Source organism: Equus przewalskii, chromosome 6 (assembly GCF_037783145.1).
Source record: "Equus przewalskii isolate Varuska chromosome 6, EquPr2, whole genome shotgun sequence".
Taxonomy (NCBI): domain Eukaryota; kingdom Metazoa; phylum Chordata; class Mammalia; order Perissodactyla; family Equidae; genus Equus; species Equus przewalskii.
This window is the reverse complement of record NC_091836.1, coordinates 76420518-76442244: the sequence shown is the minus strand read 5'-3', so window position 1 is coordinate 76442244 and position 21727 is coordinate 76420518. Positions and strand designations below refer to the sequence as shown.

The 21727-nt window shown below is 39.5% G+C and overlaps 2 protein-coding genes across 2 annotated transcripts; both read left to right on the top strand.

The window, feature by feature from the left end:
• The first annotated feature begins 3954 nt into the window (after window positions 1-3954).
• LOC103567466 (olfactory receptor 6B9) lies at window positions 3955-4911 on the top strand. The gene has a single exon (XM_008544146.1). The coding sequence runs from the start codon at window positions 3955-3957 to the stop codon at window positions 4909-4911; it is 957 nt and encodes a 318-aa protein (XP_008542368.1).
• Window positions 4912-20130: 15219 nt separating this feature from the next.
• Window positions 20131-21075, top strand: LOC103567465 (olfactory receptor 2AG1-like). Its single transcript, XM_008544145.1, has one exon. The coding sequence runs from the start codon at window positions 20131-20133 to the stop codon at window positions 21073-21075; it is 945 nt and encodes a 314-aa protein (XP_008542367.1).
• Window positions 21076-21727: the final 652 nt, after the last annotated feature.

The window sequence follows — 21727 nt, the reverse complement described above, 5'->3', positions numbered from 1 at the left end:
TCTTTTCCCCCAAAACTCTACAATGCTTCATTTCCATTCAAATGACATCTCTTTGGTGAAGGCTTTCTGGGTGCCTCCGGCAAAAAATTATTCTCTCTCTACCCTTGCTTCCCAATGCACAGTATTCTATTGAGTATTAGAATCCTCAATATTCTATTGCAATGCTTATTACATTATATTCTAACTCTCTGTTCCTTTCTTTCTCCTATACTAGACAGCTCCAATGTCTGTTTGTCTTGGTGTTTTGAGTGCCTGGAACTACCTGGCCCATGGTAGGGATAAAGGTATGGGGGTTGGGATGAAGAGCGGGATCATGGATTGGGAAACTGAAACTAATATTTTTAAAGTGAGAAAGACCTTGACATTACCAGAGAGGTAGTAGCAGTAGAAAGTAAACAGTCAAAGGCAAGGAAAGAGAGGGGTTAATTGATGGGACAGTGTTCTGAAGCAGATACATAAATATGACTGGTAAAGAAGGATTATTTCTGGAACAGAGATAATTGATTGGTCAACTTCAACACTTGTAGGAAATTATCCAGAGAAGAAGAACTTGCCAGAAGAACTCTTAAAACACTGATAAGATCAGGTCACCCAACTGCTCAAAACCTTCCAAAGTGGCCCCAGTCTACCCAGAGTAAAAGCCAACAGGCTTACAAGTGCTTAAAAAGACCATGGTGATACGCTCATCATCATCTCCCCTAACCCTTACTTCTCTGACTTCATTTGTCTTTTCCACTCACTCTGCTCCAACCATACTAGACTCCTTGCTGTTCCTCACATTGTGCCTTACCTTGGGGTCTTTGAACTCTCTATTCCCTTTGTCTGGAAAACTCCTCCACCAGACAGCCACATTAGCTAATGCCTTCACCTTCTTCATGACTCTGTTCAATGAGGCTTATCCCAACCATCCTACTTAAAATTTGAACCTGCCATTACTCTACACATTCCTGATTTTATTTAACTTTCTCTATCTATTTCCTCCATAGAACTTACCAGTTCCTACATTTTTATTATTGCATTTACACAGCTTCTTGAGAAGGACAGTATTTACTGCCTGTAACCCTCCACTAAGATGTAACTTCTTAAGATGAGGGCTTTTAGTCTGTTTTTGTCTTTTTTGTTCAGTGACCTATAGCAAGCATCTAGAGTAGTGCCTTTCACATAGTAGGTGCTCTGTGAATATTTGTGAAAAGAATGATTTTACTGTGTGTGTTAGGAAGATTGTCCCTGAGTTAACATCTGTGCCAATATTCATCTACTTTGTATGTGGGATGTTGCAAGGCTTCATGAGCAGTGCATAGGTCCATGCCCGGGATCCAAACTTGCAAACCCTGGGCCACCAAATTGGAGCATGCAGACTTAACCACTATGCAACCAGGCCAGCCCTGGAATGATTTTAATATACAGAAAGAGATGTTGTTTCTGATAGATGAGTTTCCTGAGATAACGCATAGGATCCAGAGCAGATGGAGAAATCAGTTTTAGCTAATAAATAAGGAAGGAGTAAACAGAGATGTCAGAAGGTAAGCACAACGTTCTGGTAGTACGAGACTGAATAAATATGCTCCCAGTAGCCTCATTTGTCTTTGTAAAATAAGAAGTAAAATTTTTTGCTCAGAGTTGGAGGAAGGAGAGGGGTGGCAGATTAGAAATCAGACGCAAGAGTCTTTGGGAAAAGTGCAGTGTGAAGTGATTTAAAACATAGTGTAGGATAGCCAGCCATTGTTTGTGAGCCTGTTGAGTTCCATGAGCATAAATTTATGCTGATATCATGTATTCTTGGTTGTGATTTTTCTCCAGCAAAATTTGGGCTCGCTGCCCAGGTGCAGATTAGAAAGCCCCATTGCTTTCTTTGAAGGACACCTCTGAAGACAGTGTTAGGAGCTACCTGAGCATGTATCTTTCTCATGACCGTAACACATTGAACTGCAGTGGCTTCTTTACTTGTTTTATCTCCTTCTCAAGACTTTGAATGGAGAAATCTGACTTTTTCATTTTTATAATTTCAATATGCAGTGTGGGGCTAGGCCCCAATAAGTAATCAAAAAATCTTTATCTTAACCACTAACAATGCCGTAAATTGTCTTGATGAATGATTTGTTGAATTTTTAGTATTAGAGCTGTTTTTCATTCTTAAGGGAACTGAAGTTTAGATGAGGTTTGCTTCAGGTTATAAAGTTAACAAGAGAGAAATCATGGACTAGAATTCAGGTCTTCCAATTATTTGTCCCACTGCTCTGTAGCTTCTTAATTCTGTAGTACTCTCGGAATACTGGGGCTTCTTTTGTCCATGTTGAATTTCTTGTTGTGTAACTCTTTTGTTTTCTGTGATTTCTGAAATAGCAGACACGACTGAGTGTGCATTCTCATGTAAACATTCCTTCACAACCTTGTTCTGTAATTGTTCAGATTTAGGCTGTTTCCACATTGACTCAAACCTCTTGGTAAAAATTACCTCCCAGAGAGAGTTGTTAACATTAATTAAAGGATCATTCATTTTAGGGGAGAAAGCAGTCAAATTTGAGTTCTATTTCACTGTGGTAATCTTTTCGATACATATAACTAACTATTATATTGTAGATCTGGGGGTATTAGGCCGTAAAGTACATATATATATATATATCAGAAATAATTACTAATTATCTAGGAAATTCCACATCTTATTCTTATGTCCAGTTCCCTTAATTCTGCATTTCTTTTTCTAGATCATCTCTATTGGTCTCCTTGAAAAGTATCTTTTTATCATAATTTTACTTATAGTCTTAAGCTGACTTTTATCTTTACTTCTCTTTTTCTTCTATTTCCATTTATGAAGAAAGTGTTTTTAAATTTCAGTTCTCTCCTAAGATCATGTTGTGTTCTGGGAAGCCCAGAACCCTTTTGAGTTGTTGCATCTCCTGACTCTCCTCTCCCAAGGCAGCTCCCTATGCAACTTGTCCTCAAGCCGTGTCCATAATGAGGAGGAGTTTCAGAGTCAAGGAGGAGATAGAATTAATCAAGCAATGCTCATTCCTGCAGTATAACAATTTTGAACCAGTCTTTTTGAAGAGGATATTGATGAATCACACGAATTAATTCGGGAGCAAATGTGAATTATTTTACATATATAATTATTATATAAATATATATTATACATAATTATTACATACAAACTTTTCATATATGTATATCTCTACATAGGGTTAATTTTAATATATGTAAATAATAGTTATAGATGTATATCATATATAGACATATATATATATATACATCTATAACTATTATTATTAGTGTTATCTGAAACCATCCAAAAAGTCAAAATGCATTTAATTATTCTGAGAGAGCAGACATACTTCATTTAGTTTTTCAGGCCATGACCCCCAAAATAGGCAGATAATTTTTAACCATCTTTGCCAGAGTCTTCAAAAGATGTACAGATGTACAATACAGTTGAGGAGTAGGCCAAAGTCAGCAATTCTCCTGGCCAGGAGGGTTTTATCCTGTTGATATTCTGTTTTTATTGTCTACAGATTCTGAACTTTCCTGCTTCCCTGTCTTCCTTCCTGGACCATCGTTGGCACTTATTCCAGTCACTGTGGTCTCCTACCTTATAGCTGCCCCTGAAATCTGGGAATATGCTGATAAGGAAAGTATTTACTCCTAGTACTACCTGAATACCTATTTTTGACCCAGATCTCAAGACCTGAACCCTGTGTGTGACCTCATTATTCTACTTTGTGATCCTTAGTTTTGTGTCTGTGGTGCATTTGTTTTCCGATACTGTACTAATGCCTGATTTTCTGGAGAGGGTCTTATGGACTCTCATGACTCCCAAATCACACCCTAGGACCAGATTATGACACCAGGGTTAAGTTTAATGATAAAGTACCTGTAGCCTAAGGGTCTCTTGCTGTTGATTTCACTGTTCAGTTTGGTGCTATTGTCATTAAATCCTTTGTCTTTGGTGTCCTAAGCATGTGGAAGAAAAATATCACTCATATTAGTGAGTTGATCCTGGTGGGCTTCCCAACTTCCCCTTGGCTGCAGGTCCTACTTTTCCTCCTCTTTCTCATCACCTACTTGTTTGTGCTGTTGGAAAACTTGGTCATAATCCTCACTGTATGGGTCACTGGGTCCCTGCACAAGCCCATGTACTATTTTCTGGGGACCATGTCCTTTCTGGAGACCTGGTATATATCTGTCACAGTCCCCAAGATGCTGACTGGGTTTCTACTTCGTCCCAATACCATCTCTTTCCTGGGATGTATGACTCAGCTCTATTTCTTCATCTCACTTGCCTGTACTGAATGTGTGCTATTGGCTGCCATGGCCTATGACCGTTATGTGGCTATATGTTTGCCTCTTCGCTATCCAGTCATCATGACCACAGGATTTTGTATTCAGCTGACCATCAGTTCCTGGGTGAGTGGCTTCACCATCTCCATGGCAAAAGTATACTTTATCTCCCAAGTTGCCTTCTGTGGCAATAATATCTTGAACCATTTTTTCTGTGATGTGTCCCCTATCCTCAAACTGGCCTGCACGGACTTTTCCATGGCTGAGTTGGTGGACTTTGCACTAGCCATCATCATCCTTGTGTTTCCTCTCTCAGCCACTGTCCTCTCCTACGTCTTCATTGTCTCTACCATCCTCCACATTCCCTCAGCCACTGGGCAGTGGAAGGCCTTCTCTACCTGTGCCTCTCATCTTACCGTGGTGGTCATCTTCTACACAGCTGTGATCTTCATGTATGTCCGACCTCGGGCTATTACTTCATTTAATTCTAACAAATTGATCTCAGTCATATATGCAGTCTTTACTCCCATGCTCAATCCTATCATCTACTGCCTGAGGAACAAGGATGTCAAAGATGCCATCAGAAAAACCATGGCAAGTGGCCGATCCCTTTTCTTGAGAGATTCTCTTTGCTGAAGACATCCAGATATTCCTTCTCTTTTCGTCATTTGACTTAACCTCAAAAAACACCTTCATTAGGTGAAAGTCTGCAATTGTAAACAAACTGACATAGTACAATAATTTAGAGATAAGGGGCCAGATGTAAAAGAAAATCTCCTTTCCTTCATTAAATGTTTCCTTTTTAGGCAGTGAGTGAAATAATCAGAACTCTATGAGACATATATTGCTAAAAGAGTTATAAAATAATTTTATTTTTTTGGAAGATATTAAAAAATAATCAGTTATCCAACTAGTTTTTAGAATTCTGTTGGTGAGATTTTTCCTCTTTTTTTTTTTTTGGAGGAAGATTTACCCTGAGCTAACATCTGCCTCCAATCCTCCTCTTTCTGCTGAAAAAACTGGCCCTGAGCTAACAGCTGTGCTCATTTTCCTCTACTTTATATGTGGGATGCCTGCCGCAGCATGGCTTGACAAGTAGTGTGTAGGTCTGCACCTGGGATCCGAACAAATGAATTCCGGGCCGCTGAAGTAGAATGTGTGAACTTAACTGCTGCACCATTGGACAAGCCCCTGAGATTTTTTCATTTTGATTTTGTCTTGTTTTAAAAGTCCTCTCTATTTTAGGAAGAGTACACAGAGAGGTTCTGCTGTAGTCAATTTCACGGCTATGGCCTGTTTATTGCTTCCAAGGGGGTTAGGAGACTGGTTCCTTTTATAATCAATTGACCTTGATGATGTCTTGTTTTAACTAATTTTTTAAATTTAGGAAAATATGACAGACAAACTTCTTTGAAATCTTAAGCTGTAATGGCAAAGAGAGAACAAGATTATACACATATACACAATACTCATATATGATTATGTATATTGTATGTATAATATAAAGATATATACATGTATGTATGATTATATATTATATGTATAATGTATATGGATATATATGTGTTATATGTATAATATATAGGGAATGTAGAAATACCAACAAAGGAAGAGAACTAAAGCATGAAATTATATACTATATATAATTTTATAATGTTTATAATTATAATTATATATATAGTTAAAATTATAATGTTTATAATATTATATAGTATATAATGTCAAACTTAGGTTCTCTTCCTTTGTTGGAACGTCTACATTTTTAATTTTTAGGTGTAATAGTCGGAGGTCTAGACCCTAAGAAAACTAGTGGCAACTTGGTAAAGCCCACTCCTTTCCAGGTAAAGGAAGCATTGTCATTGATAAGAGGCCACAAAGGTGCTTTTTGCTTAGATGGTACTTGGCCTGGATGTGCAAGATTTTCCCAGGTTTCCCAGAACATCTTCCTTCTAGTTTATTTTTATTTTACTTTAGAAAGGTGGATGCAATATTCTAAGAAGTAGTGTTTGCTTTCATTCAACCATTATAAAATGATAGAAGACAGAAGGATTCTGTCTGGCTCAGCAACAATATCGGATGGGTGAATTGATGAAGTATGGTCTGCCAAGAGTTTAAGGACGGCAGGCATACTGTTTTACTCCAACACTTTGGAAACCACATTTCATAATTTTTAACTGTGTTATTGATTGATATACCATATTTGCTTTGTTTTGACTTTATGTACATTGCAACTACATGGTCCTCCCACTTTGTATTAAATTTTTATATAAGGTCAGATGAGATTGTTTTTAGTTTTATATAGATTAATATATTTCACCAACTGTAGTAATTTCCAATTTATCTAAACCTGTTATATTCTCCTGGCCTTCATTACTTTTAGCCTAACCACTGTGTAGTCTTATTAATACGTACCAGTTTTCTGTAGTCAAAAATGTAGTGTTATGGGCCACGGCCCTCACGTAGGCGCTAAAAATAACGTAAGGTGCTTTAGCTTGAATCATATAATTTCTTACCTCAATGCTTGAGTTCTCTAGTCTTTTTGTCAACAGATAGCAGTTATGCTGTATATACTTCTGCTTGAAAACCTTTATTAATCACTAATGGACAATTATTGCTATCTAAAATTTCACAGGATTACTTTTTATTCAATAAATGCTTTTTCATTTTAATTAAGCATCCCTGCATCATTCATTATTATAACCTCAACTATCATCTATATTTATAACCTGACATTCCTTTCCTGGTCTAGACTATCTAATTTTTAAAGTTTTCTATGTAGCCACTAGATCATTTGTTACGTGAATCCTCTGTGTCCTTGCTTATCTTCTATTTTACTAGATCAATTGGATTTCTGAGAAAGTTGTCTTATTCTTTCTATAGCAGTCCATTTTCCTCCCTCTTTTTATTGTTATGGGTTTGCTTTTTATATTTCTTTTATTTTAATACATTAAATGTTTACCTTTAAATGTTTAAAAGATGCAGAAAAGTAGAAATTAGTATAACTGACAACTTTGTCCATAACTTGGATTTCAAAAATTGAAAATGGAAAGCTATACGTAATTAGATTTTATAATTATGTTGTGTATTTAGAATTGTATTCCAATTTATAGCTATGTTACTTTATTCAAAATCAGAGGAATGGCATTCAAGAAGTAAAGACAGATTGAACTGTCTGGATAGAAATCTTCAGAGAAAGAGGTGGAGAGGTAAAGGCTATGATTTTTGCGGACATACATCAGATGATGAACTAGCAAAAATTAATGGATAAATTGTCAAAACTAAGGATAACAGGAAGTTTCCCAGTGACTAAATTGGTTAGAAGCCATCTTTAGGTAATTTTTCTTTTCATTGTCGCAAAATTTTTATTGAGTGTATAAGTAAGAGTTCAACAGAGAAACAGGACCAGTAGAAGATATATATCAAGATATTATTTCCTGGAGCTGGCTGATGCAATTGAGGGCTGGCAAGGCAAATCTGAAATTCATGAGGCAAGCTATCAGGAAGGGTAGCCTGGAACTCTCAGGCAGGAGCTGAAGCTGCTTCCCACAGGTGGAATTTCTTCTTTCTCAGGAAAGTTTCAGTCCTGCTTTAAGGCCTTTCAACCGATTGAATCAGGCGCTTCTAGATTATCTAGAATAATCTCTTGTACTTAAAGTCAAATCATTATGGACTTTACATCTACAAGATGCCTTCACAGCAACACCTAGACTAGCATTTGATTAAAAAACTGGGTACTAAAGCCTAGCCAAGTTGACACATAAAACTTACCATCATGGTCCATCCCTCGTCAACTTGGCAATCACACACAATTCCTTAAACCACATTTAATCTCCAAATAAAGACAATAACAAAGTCATAGTTCCACCTAACACAATAAAACTATCCTGTGTATAATCAAAAATATACTAACCCTTTCTTTTTGCATCCAGAAGATGCAAAGTGCTTGGGAAAGTTCACTACTCTAACTTGATATCTTGTAACTTAAATACTGTCATGTAGAGTTAACTTATTACTATATCTTATGTTCCATGACCAGGGATAAAGGAGAGAAGAAAAGAGAAAGGAGAGAAGAAAACAAAAAAAAATTGGTTAATATATAAACCAAATAGTGTGTGTGTGTGTGTGTGTGTGTATAACTAATATTCATATATTCATAACAAAAGAAATACTGATAACTACTACAAATCTCATTTCTGCAACTGGTCACATGGTCTTAACTAGTATTTATAATTGCCTTCTTCAACTACCCATTCCATATTCTCTTTACTCTCAACAAACACCTCAGTGGTTCAAGGTTCTTTGCCTGGTAGGGTGACCCAAACCTTCATTCTTGAAGGGTCTGGGCCATTAGAAGTCCTGCCTGAACTAGGTTGTTGTAATTTTCTAACTTTAGTCACAGTCGTGATGGTACTAAGAGATACCTTAGGGGATCACTTGTATCCCAGTTTCACTCTTCCTTACGTCCGTTGTATAGTAGCAACTCAATTTCCCCTTGGTTTTCAGGATCAATCACTGTTGGTTCAGATACACAAGGAGACCAAAGTGGCCAGGTGGTAGTCTCAAATTCCAGTTCAGTGGAATCATTGTTTTGTCTGCTGGTGGAAACATCCCTTTGTTCTGAGCTAAGACCTCTAGACCAGAGAAGTCACAGGGATGGGAACCAAAAATTTTACTAATGGCTATCTAGGGGTAATAGGGAATGGAGCCACTCCAATTTCTATTCCTTGATTCCTGGACACATGAATATTGATAATGGGAGAAACAGTACTGTATATTAGGTGGTGACTTAGAACAAATACAGCATCCTGGAGGACATTGCCCCAGTCTTACAAAGGATTGCTGCCTATCTGGAGCTGTAACTGCGTCTTCAAAAGGTCGTTTTATCGTTGTATCAAACCAACTGCTTTAGAATGGTGGGGAACATGGTAAGATCAGTGAATTTCATGAGCCTGGGTCCATTGCTGTAGTTCACTTACTGTGAAGTGTACTTCATTTGTTGATCAGAAGTAATGCTGTGTGGAATACCATGACAGTGAATAACTCATTCAGTAAGTCCACAAAGGGCAGTTTTGACAGAAGCATTGTGTTTAGGGAAGGCCTATCTATATCTAGAGTTAGTGTTTCTTCCGGTAAGAATATAGTTGTGCCTCTTCTATGTTGGTAGTGGCCCAGTATAATCAATCATCACCAGGTAATTGGCTGATCACACCAGGGAATGGCACTATATTGGGGGTGCAGTGTTGGTCTTCGCTGCTGAGAGATTGGGTATGGATTGTAGCCAAGCCAGCCTTGGTGAGTGGAAGTCCAGGTTGCTGAGCCCACGTACAACCTCCATTCCTGCAACCACGGTCATTTTGTTCATGAGCCCATTAGGCCATGACAGAAGTGAATGGGGAAAGAGACAGACTAGTATCCACAGAATGGGTCATCCTTACACTTCATTATTAAAATACTCTTCTACAAAGGTCAACTTTTGGTGAGTATTCACATGGGCACAAACACGTTCATGATTCTTGCCCATTCAGAGAGCTCTATTCACATTCCTCTTCTGCAGACCTCCTTGTCACCAATTTTCAAATCATGTTCCTTCCAATTCTCTGACCATCCAGGCAAACCATTGACCACAGCCTATAAGTATATAGACCATACAGACTTGTACCATTGGTCATTTCTCCTTCTAGGAAAAATGAACAACCAAGTGCATTGACGGAGGTCTCTGTCCACTGGGATGAATCCCTTTCAACATTGTCCTTCAGGGATGTACGAGAAAGAGGCTGTATTGCTGTAGCTGTCCACTTTGGGGTGGTCCCTTCATATTGTGCAGAATCATCTGTAAACCAGGTCCAAGATATTCTCTTGCTCAATCAACTGGGCATAGAGAACTCTCCATGAGGTTACATGTATGTGCTGCTGATAGAAGGTAATGCAGCAAGAGTAAGGGCCATGAGCATTTGGGCCACTTCCTCATGCAACTTCTGCCTTCAGGGCCTATTCAAGCCTAATCTCATATACACCACTTCCATTTTATAATGGAGTACTTCTGTCCATGTATCTAACTTATAGCTTGGTGGGTCAGATAACACTCAGTTCATAATTGGGAGCCAGGTCACATAGTAACTTAGTGCTCCAAGGCTAAGTGATGACTGTCTACAAAGGCCCAGTAGCAAGCCAAAAGTTGTTTCTCAAAAAGAAAGTAGTTATCTACAGAAGATGGCAGATATTTTCTCCAAAATTCTAAGGGTTTGTGCTGTGATTCACCTATAAGGGTCTATCAATGACTTCAAACAGCATCTCTATGTGCCACTGACATCTCAAGTATCATTGTATCTGCTGGATCATATGGCCCAAGTGGCAGAACAGCTTGCATAGCAGACTGGATGTATTGCAGACCCTTCTCTTGTTCTGAGCCTTACTCAGAAATCGAAGATTTTTGAGCCATTTGGTAAATGAGCTGGAAAAGCACACTCAAATGAGGAATACACTGTAAACTCCAAAGAAACTCACTAGATGTTGTCCCTCTTTTTTGGTTGTAGGAGAAGCCAGATGTGGCCTCCTTTATCTTCGACAGGATATCTTGACTCTTAGAAATTTCACTGCAGTGGAAACACTTAAATTTTTGTCAGATTTATCTCCCAACCTATGACATGCAAATGTCTCACCAATGTCTAGTGTATTTGCGACTTCCTGCTAATCAGGTCCAGTAAGGATAATGTCATCAGTGTATTGGATCATTGTGATGTTTTGTGAGAAGGGAAGGCGATCAAGTCTCTCTCTTGTGGACTAAATTATGACACAGGCTGGGAGAGTTGCTATACCTTTGAGGTAAGACCGTAAAGGTATATTGCTGGCCTTGCCAGCTCAAAGAAAAGTGCTTCTGGAGGTATTTGCTAATAGATACAGAGAACAAAAACATTTTTCAGATCAATAGCTACATACCGGATAACAGAGGATGTGCTAATTTGCTCAAGCAATGAAAGCACCTCTGAAACAGTAGCTGCAATTAGTGTTACTACCTTGTTAAGCTTACAAAAATCCAGTATAATTACCCACATCCATCAGCTTTCTGCACAGCCCAAGTAGGCAAGCTGAATGGAGATATTTGGGAATCACCACCCCTGCATATTTCAAGTCCTTGATGATATCACTAATCTCTACAATCCCTCCAGAACGAAGCATTGCTTTTGCTTTCCTATTTTTGTAGATGAGGTGGCTGTAGTGGCTTCCACTTGGCCTTCCATACCATAATAACCCTCATTCAACATATCAGTCAAATCCCCAATGTGGAGATTCTGCTAGTTGCTGACTATGTCTATTCCAATTATGTATTCCAGAAACAGGCAAATAACCACAGGATAGGTTCAGGGACCACTGGAGTCAGTGTGAGACAGGCATGAACTAAAACTCCACTGATCTTATGACTTCCATAAGCCCCTACTCTATTTAGTGGACCACAGTCATGGTTTGGGTCTCCAGGATTTAATGTCAGTTCAGAGCCAATGTCTACTAAGCCTCCCCAAACCTAATTATTTCTCTTTCCCCAGTGCCTGTCAGTCTGGTTAATGACTCTAGGTCCCTTTGGGGAATGCTGGGAGAAAGATTAACAGGACAAATTTTTGGTGGTGTAGCAGGGTTCTTCCTCACGGGGACCCAGACTCCTCATTCATTCAAGGAGCTCTCCGTCTGTAAACTGGCTCACCTCTGTGAATTAGTTGAGGGACTCATTTGGTGACTCAATTAGAATTCTGCTCACTTGACCTAGAACTCTCTCACTTATACAGATCAAGTGAAAATTTAGTAAGCTGCCTTCTATTTCTTTTCTAGGAATATTGTCACCAGCTAACCATAACACAAATCTGAGTCAGACTACTATGATTACCACTTTCACCCCTCCATCCATTATAGTAACCACACTCCCCTTATCTTTGATGATTAAGTGCCATCACCTGGCTCATGCCACCCCCGGGTCCCATTATCCTGATTGCATTTAGGGATCCCTGCTCAATGGTAGCAATTTCTGACCTACAGAAAAGAGCAACTACAGAACTCTTCAAGGATGCTGGGTCTCCCCTCATGAGTTTATTTCTCACCATTATAGTGAAAGATGTGTTATCCTGGAGTAGGTGAGTAGGTCTTATGTGATAAACACATTCTAACAGCTTTATCTCCCTAAGACTTTGGACACTTTACAGTAAACCAAGGCAATTTTGATTCTGAAATTTTATTTACTGTAGTAGATCAACTTTGGGTCCATGTTGCAGCCAACCAACTAAACAATCTTTGTAGCCCTTTCTAACCCTTTGAGCTGAAATGCTGAATCCAGGTTCTCTGCTTACCAAGACTGTATCAATAAATTCAGGCTGATCCAACTTTTTTTCCTTTCGTCATGATTCCACACTCACAAGCTCCATTCCCACACATAATTTCCATATTTCTGTATGTATGCATTATAAAAATCATGCTGTTCTTCTGATATATAGCGTATCTCAGGGGTTACACTTTGTACCCTACCCTTTGGAGTCTGCTGGGACATGCATCTACTTATAAGTTTAGAAGCAAAGAAGGATGGTGAGGGTGGGCCCTGAAGAGAATTGGCATTGTTTTCTAAGGCAACAACCTGAGAGGAGGCCATTACAGGTTTTTTAAGGCAAAGAAGGGCTAACTTCTCAGGCAAGAGTGAAGAGTTGCTTCTATTGATAAAGAAGCTTAGCAGAACAATGTTTCCAGAGTCACTGAGATCTGTCTATATGTCCCCAATCCAATTTTCAGGATCCCATCCTTTTCCAATCAATGCCTCACTTTAACGGAAGATGCTTTGGGAGCTTAGGAATTCAATTGGCATTATAATTCAGTCACTGGCAGAGTGAGACTCTGGGTTTGTTTTTAGAAATCTTAGCCAGAGACTACAGAAGGTAAGAGTTTCCTTAGGACCACGTAGAGAGAGTAATATTTATTCTCTTCCTAAGTTCCTTTCCTCACACTTGAAAGGCATTGGGACAGGATCTGTAGGTCTTCTGACTCAGCAAACATCCAGTCTCTGAATTAGAAGCTCTCTCCTCTTCTTGAGGGAAAGCACAAATTTCATGCCCTCCAATCCTCCAGCCAGGGAGCAAAAGGGAATGGAGAACAATCACCTATGGACTCCACTTTCTCTTACGAAGATGACTCCCCGCTGTTTATCCAGCCCCTGTGCGTGTGTGTGTGTGTGTGTGTGTGTAGGGGAGATGGGTGGTGTGCCATTGTGGAGTCTATGGAAATCTACCTCCTTAGCAAACTCTGGGTTGTCTGGTACCTTCTGAATTCAGAAGTGAGCTATCTCTTCAGGCCTTGATATCTTCCCCACTACAATGTAGAGAACAGAAACTATGTATTTTCCACCATTGGGTCCACTGTGCCTAGCACAGTACCTGGCAATTAGTAGGAATTAACTATTTGATGAATTCATAAATGCATCTCAATATCAGAGAGAATTTTTTGTCCTTTTCTTTTTGAGAAAGATTAACCCTGAGCTAACTACTGCCAATCCTCCTCTTTTTGCTGAGGAAGACTGGCCCTGAGCTAACATCCATGCCCATCTTCCTCTACTTTATACGTGGGACACCTACCACAGCATGGCTTTTGCCAAGCGGTGCCATGTCCGCACCTGGGATCCGAACTGGCAAACCCTGGGCAGCCGATAAGCGGAACCTGCGAACTTAACCGCTGCGCCACTGGGCTAGCCCCGAGAGAATTTTTAATGGATTAAAATAGGGGCCATCAGCAAAGACCTCTAATCATGTGGCTTAATTGAGCAGAGGCAAAATGACAATACTCACATTTATAAATATACACATTCTTTCCCCAAATATATACAGAATCATATCTCTTAACAGCTCTTCCACCACCACTCCTCTGATCCATTGGCTCCCTCCTGTGTCATTGCGGTATCCTCCTAACTAGTCTCCTTGCTTCCTTTCTTGTCCCTCTAACGTCTTTAACAGAGTAAACAGGAATCCTCCTAAATGAAGAAACAAATTATTTTGATTCTCCACTCACAGCACTTCGATAGCTCCCAGTTTCATTTAGAGTAAAAGATGAAATCCTTAAATGGCTCTATATGTTTACTCCACTGACTTCTCTGACCTCATCTCCTAACACATCCCAGCTCACTCACTCTGATCCAGCTCCACTGATCTCCTTGCTGCCCTCCTCAGTACCACCTCAGAGCCCTTTCACTGCCAATTCTCTCTGCCTAGAATGTTCTTCAAGTTTTGCTCAAAGGTCGCCTTGTCAGTAAAGTCTGATCTGATCACCCTATTTAAATAACAATAACTCCCAATATTCCCGATTCCCCTTACCTTGATTTTTAGCTCCAAAGCACTTGAAACATTCTAATATACAATATAACATTTATAAAATCTTATTTCTTGTTTTTCCTCCCAGAATGTAAGATTCATGTCAGAAGGGGCAGTTGTCTATTTTTTTCATTGCTGAAAAATTTAGCATTTTGTATCTAGCATGTAGTAGGAGTTCAATAAATATTGAACGAGAAAATTAAAAAGAAAAAACAGAACAATGGAGAGAAAAAAAAGCAGGAAACCCTGTATGCATCAGCCTCAGTTTATTTTCTCTGAGATACTTACATATGTACGATGAAAGGAATACCTCTTGGGGAGAGACTAAGAGAGTCCTGCTTCTACAGCTCTTCTGAGACCCCATAGGGTCTTCACTGTACCCCTTGACTTGGGGCAGATGGGTAGTACTAGCCTGAGGTGTAGTCACTGTGAGGGATGTGGAAAGTTCCATGTTTCCTTTACAGGTGTGGGTTCCATCTGGGCACAGAGTCATTTACTGAGAGAAGAAAGCAGAAGTGACAGGTCAGGAATCAAGCCCAGGGGATTTATTAAAATCCTATCTCCTAGACCAGCATTTCTAGAGAGGGATTGTGTCATTTAGGGAGAGATTTCCCTTTAAATAAAGCTTTTGAATAGAAGGACAAAGTCATTGTCATCACATAGGGAGGCAGAAGAGCCATCCCCAAGGACAGGGCCTTAGCTCACTGCCACTGCTGGGAAAACAGAGGCCAGGCATTGCAGGTTCTCCTTTAGGTCCTCTTTCCATATCCCTTCTTGGATTTTTCTTTTATATGGCTTTTTCTCCAGAGCCCAGTGGGAATGAAAGTATTTTAAAAAGCTTAAGCATTTACCTTGGGTATCCTCCCCAGTACTGGTGCAAAAACCACTTCCTTTCCTTGCCAATTTCTGTTTGTGCTTCCTGGTACCACCAAACAAGCTACACAGCCTGCAGTGAAATCTACCAGCAATCTGCTCTCCATCTGAGGTAAGGATTTCATCTCTGTTTGGGAGGATATTACGAGGTGTCTGTAAGTGAATGGTTAGGAAATAGGAGCAGGACCCTAGTCAGGAAACGTTACCTTTACCCTAGGTCTTGGACACCTCACAAATGTTGGTCTCAGTCATTCAACAAATAATCATTAAGGATATTCTGTAATTTAGCTACTGGGGCATACATTGAACAAACACTGTGAGTAAGACACAATCCTTAAATTTAAGGATTAGTATAAGAGTCTTTGAGTACAATAGTTAGGACAGCTGTTCACTCTAAGAGAAGCCAAGTAAGCTTCTAAGAGATAGTGACAGCTAATGTTTAACCAAGGAAAAAGATCAAGGGCAAGAGGGATGGGAAGAGAAGAAAGAAATGGAGCATTCCAGTCAGAGGGAGATGCAGGTGCAAAGGCAACAGAAAACACAACTTCCTGGAGAATTCCAAATTGATCATTATGGAGGGAAGTGGGGTCTGGAGAAGGATGCAGGAGAGTGGGGAGACTAGGGGTCATAGTAAGAAATGAGGCAGGATAGGTCTGCCTGGACACATCATGAACTTTGTTGAAATAGGATGTCAAGAAGATTGGAGCTGGTCTTGAGGGCAGTCATTAAAATATGTTAAGTAAGAGAGCAGCATCAGAGTTGTAATGTTAAGATTTCTGTAACACCACAGTGTGGAAAGTGGATTGCAGGGGATAAGACAGAATCTAGGGGCATCAATTAGGAGACTGCTGTAGTAATCCAGATGAGGATTAATCTATTTCTCATGGGATTAGTAATTACTCATTGGTTGAGTAATCCAACCTCCAAGGAAGTTGACAGGATTGTGGAAGAAATAAGGCCTAATTTGGGAAATAATAGGAAATCATGACCTGGAGCTCAACTAACTCACCAGGCTTCACATTCCTAATATCCTTGGTCACCATCTAAATTATAAATGGCTATCATTTCAGCTACTCTTCTTTTCATATTTCTCTGTGTTTGCTCTCCCTTGACCCAATTTCACACTGCACACCCACCCTCACTTTCTTACCTCAGAACATTTCTTTATGTTCTCTGAAACCATTGGTCCTTCTTACACAAACATTTCTATATCCTTTATCTGCAGAATACTCCTTCTACTTCCTTGACTAAACTAAATCCTGGTTCTTCCTTAAGAAATTTGTACTTCTGTGGCTCTCTTTGGTGGATTCTGATCACTCCACAACACTCTACTTATCCAGGGGTTGAGAGGTGGGCTTGGCATTCTCCTTGTCTCCCACTAGCACTTTCCAAACCATTACATCTCTATTCTCATATAATGTTTCTACTCCTTCAGGCAATTTTATCCCTTGTCATTTTTAACTCCCAGCCCTCTGGTCATTCCTTCATATCTTTTGAAGACTTTGGCACTTAGATCATAGTTTTCTGATTCCTTACTGCTGTCATTTGTCTTGGCTATAACAAGTAACTTTTATGTTTAGACAATTTAAGTTACCCATTCCAATGGATTCACTATGGCTTTGTCCCCATTGATTACTGCTCCACCTCTGACTTTGAAGAACATGTTCAGCTCTTCAATTATAACCAGCTGCTCTTCCAATTCTCACATGTCTTAGTTTTTGCCACAATTTTTCAACCTCAAAAGTAGTAAATGTTTCCTGATCCTTCTATTATTTCTTTTACTCAATCTTCTCTAGATCATTCTTCATCCTCATCCAGCCTGAACTCCATGGTTGAGTTTTGAAGGTTCTCTCACTAATTCTCTCAGTTCCCTTGCACTTCTTGTCTCTCATACTACCTCTTTTACAAATCTCCAACTTTACGTCAGTGCCACCCACCTTCTCTGATTCTATACCTAGGATTAAGAAAAAAATATCTGCACACAACCCAAAACATTGGTGATATTTCCTGCCTTTCAAGCTTAGTTAATCTCTCAATTCCATCAAGAAATCCTTTTGATTTTACTTATTTAGCAACATCTCCTATTCTTCTCACCAAGCATTCAAAAGTTCACCCTCTTCTCATGCTTCACTTTTGCGCCTTTAGCAGATAATCATGTTTCCTTCTTAACTGAGATTATTGAGTTCAGATGTAATCACTCTCAAATCCACCAGCCCTGCCTTACTAGCTTCCCTTGATCTTATTCCTCCTTTTATTAATTGATAAACATTTGTATCCATCCTCACCTCCTTGCCTCCAGTCTAAACATAAAGTTACCATAATTTTATCCGATTCCAACTTCTCAATTACACTCCTTTAACACATTCCTCCTGCTTCCTCAACTTCACAAATTTGGAGAAAGAAATCAACATCCAAATTCAAGAAGCCCATGGATCCAAAATTGGGCTCATTGGAAATAATCCAAAGAAGTCCTCACTGAGATACATCACAATCAAATTGTCAAAAGTCAAAGACAAAGAGAGATTTTCGAAGGCAACGAGAGAATTACTCATACTTAGCAAATTAAATACTTAAATTAAGATTCTACTCTGTGATGACAGCCATAAAAGTAAAAAATTTAAAAATTAAAAAAATATGATGACAATTGTGTAGAACTTCTCATAAGAGATCTCTGAGATAGTCATGTAGGGTTAATATTATTCCCATTTTATAGGTGAGAAACTTGAGCATCAAAATGTTTAAATAAGATCATGTCATCTGTGGGAAAGATATAATATAAAGCCCAGGGACTTTGACTACTTGAATTGTGTTTTATTCACAACATCTTAGATAAGTCAAAATATGAGGTATAAATCATTATCACAAAATTTCAACAAAAAGAGAATGAGGGCTAGGATGGTATTAGTAAGAAGGACACAACGATGTAGAATCAGCAAACTATGCATTTTGCAAGAGAAAACAGCCCTTGCATTCCATGCTTTCCCACTAAGTCAGTACCTTGTGCCCTTCCATCTATCCCATTCATCTACTCACGCTGAGCAAATAATCTTCATCCTCTTGAGAGTTTCCAGTTCCTTAAACACTCTCAATTCTTGTATTCATCACCTCCCAAACTGGCTCCTTCTGCCTGATTTCCATTGAAAATATCTAGTCGATCAGATCACCAATTGTTGATTATACTTCCAACATGTATCTTGAATCCATGATACCTGTGCCATTTCCCTGGTCCATCTCACTTGGATGACCACAATCATCTCTGCATATATCTTCCTCTGTGTACTCTTGTCCATCTTCTACCTTTAGTACTACTTCTACCTATTACCTATCTACCTATTACCTATACCTACCTACCTTCTACCTATTACTTCTCCACACAACTATAAGACTTATCTTTTTAAAATATAAATTCCATGACGTCACACCTGTGTATACATATGTATTAAATAACTTTGCATTGCACTCCATATGCCCTAAAAGGCCAAGCATGATTTGGAGCATGTCTCTCTCCAAATTTATCTCAAGTAGTACCCACCTCATCAGGCTTCCTTTAGCTCCTCAGAAATTATAAGCTCTTTTCTATTTTGGAGACTCTACACATGGTGTATCCTCTGCCTGATATCTCTTCACCTCTCTTCATTTGGATAATTTATGCTTATCTTTCAAATTGAGCTTAAAATTCACTCTCTCAGAGATTTTCCTTAATTACCAATCTATGTGAGAATTACTGTCTATTCTTTCCCTTTGTGATACATTTTACAATTTGTAATTACACCCATTTTTAAATGTTCCTCACAAGAGTGTGACTGGTATCCCACTGTGCTTGGGAACTATCATAGTGCCTGGCACACAATAGGGGTGAGAGGGGATGTAAGATACCTAGTCTTGACTCTCCCCTTATTTCTTCCCAAGGGAGGGGGAGGAATATAATCAAATTGGAGAATAAGCGGGAATAAATTTCTCTCTTTTGGGGGGAAAGACAATGACATTACTTGGCTTGTTCTCTTCCCCTGTCCCACTAGCCCTTCTTTGTGGGAAGTACTGACTTGGCCCTGCATTGCCTTGATTGCAAAGATAATTATATCCATTTGGGGGTTGGTATTAGGGATCCCATTGTCCGCTGACTTATAAGCTACATTCTTCAGTTTTTGCTTTATGAAAAAAAGAAATAATATTTGGGTCTGCACAAATAACTTTCTCAATTGGTTCAAAACCTGGGGGAGAGAGATGGGGATGTGTATCAAGCCTCCTTAAAGACCTTTCAACTCTCAAAAAGAAGAGAAAGAGGCTGCATAGTATTTGCCCAGATTTTCCCTTTAATATTTCCCATTAATTTGCTCCCTGTTTCTCAGAAGAAGTGAGTGGGATGATGAGGCAAAGACAAGTCCAAATTTATTGCACAAATGGTACTCCTTTAACACTGAAGGAAATGTCAGAAACGGGGAAGAAATGTGCTGTTTTAAAAATAAGTGATCAGTACATACTTGGGGAGTTAACTGATGAATGAAAGAGTATAATATGGTGCCATAAACTGAGCAGTTAATTCCTGCTGACCAAAGGCTGTAACACTGTAAATCCAGGGAGTCCCCAGTGATCACATCAGACCTACCTTACCTAGATTTTGTAAAATCTCAGATAACTAAAGAAGCACAGAATGGAGCTCTGGAACTCCACCTTGGGAAGTGACTTCATCTTGGTGGGGATTCTGAATGACAGCAGGTCTCCTGAGCTGCTGTGTGTCACACTCTCAGCCCTGTACATTTTGGCCCTGACCAGCAATGGCCTGCTGCTCCCGGTCACTGCAATGGATGCCTGGCTCCAGGTGCCCGTGTACCTCCTGCTCAGCCAGCTTTCTTTCATGGACTTGGCGTTTGCATCTGTAGTTACTCCCAAAACACTTGTGGATCATCTGCTTGGGGAGAACGCCATCTCCTTTGGGGACTGTGCCTTTCAGATGTTAGTAGACCTCACCTTGGGAGGTGCAGAGGACCTCCTGCTGGCATTCATGGCTTATGACAGGTATGTAGCCATTTATCATCCTCTGAACTGCATGGTCCTTATGAGGCCAAAGATCTGCTGGCTAATCATGGCCACATCTTGGATCCTGGCAGTCCTGAATGCTGTGATACACACCTCATATACCATGCACTTTCCTTTCTGCATGTCCCAGGAAACAAAACACCTGCTCTGCGAGAACTCACCCTTGCTGAAGTTGGCCTGTGTAGATACCTCCAGATGTGAGCTCATGGTGTACATGACGGGTGTGACCTTCCTCATACCCACCTTTACTGCTATCCTTGCCTCCTATACTTTTGTCCCAGTTGCTACACTCCACATGTCCTCAGGAGAGGGAAGGCAGAAAGCTCTGATCATGGTCTCTTCTCACCTGACTGTGGTAGGAATGTACTATGGGACTGCCATGTTTATGTATATCCAGCCCAGTTTATACCATGGACCTCAACAGGACAACATCCTCTCTCTATTTTATACTATCATTACTCCAGTACTGAATCCACTTATCTATAGTCTGAGAAACAAGGAGGTAATGGAGGCCTTCAGGAGAGTACTGGGGAGATTAACTTCTGTCCAGAGACTGTAGATGCCAATGTCATATGGAAGCCCTAGTGCCTCTAGATGAGGCCCCATATCTGCTCTTCGTCTTAAGCTATCTCCTTCCACATTTTGATAATTCTGAAAATCTAACAAACTGGAGGTAAGTCCTCATTTGGCCTTAGAGACAAAATTTTGTCTGCATCAGCCATCTGTTTCAATAGCTAAGGATGTATTCATTCCTCTGATCAACATCCCAGGATCTGCTTGAAATTCTCATTCAGAGATGATCTTATTTTTCACTTCATATTTTTCTTTCCTCTCCCTACAACAATCCTGTACCCAATCACATAGGAAGTTTGCTAGAACGTTTTTTTGATAGGTCTATTTAAAGAAGGAAATAAAAACTCAAGAGAAAAATGAAGATATTGAATAAAGACACAAATGTTAGACTTTACTACTAGTTGCTAGTGGCAAAATCTCTCAGTTCGTATCTCTTTCTTATTGTGAACTTGTAGTCATATAATATTAGACGCTTTACTGTGCACAGATCTTCCCAGATCCATACCAGAGTTCCAGACTCTGGAAAAAATTCCTATCAGATATCTATGTTTTGGATTCTAGCATCAGTCCCTCCAGTGGCCCATGTTACATTAAGACAGCCAAGTGCTTTCTATTGACATATTATTTACAAATAAGCT

What these genes read in the sequence shown, in the direction of transcription:
- LOC103567466 (XM_008544146.1), top strand. Translation starts at nt 3,955, where the DNA reads ATGTGGAAGAAAAATATCACTCATATTAGTGAGTTGATCCTGGTGGGC.
- LOC103567465 (XM_008544145.1), top strand. Translation starts at nt 20,131, where the DNA reads ATGGAGCTCTGGAACTCCACCTTGGGAAGTGACTTCATCTTGGTGGGG.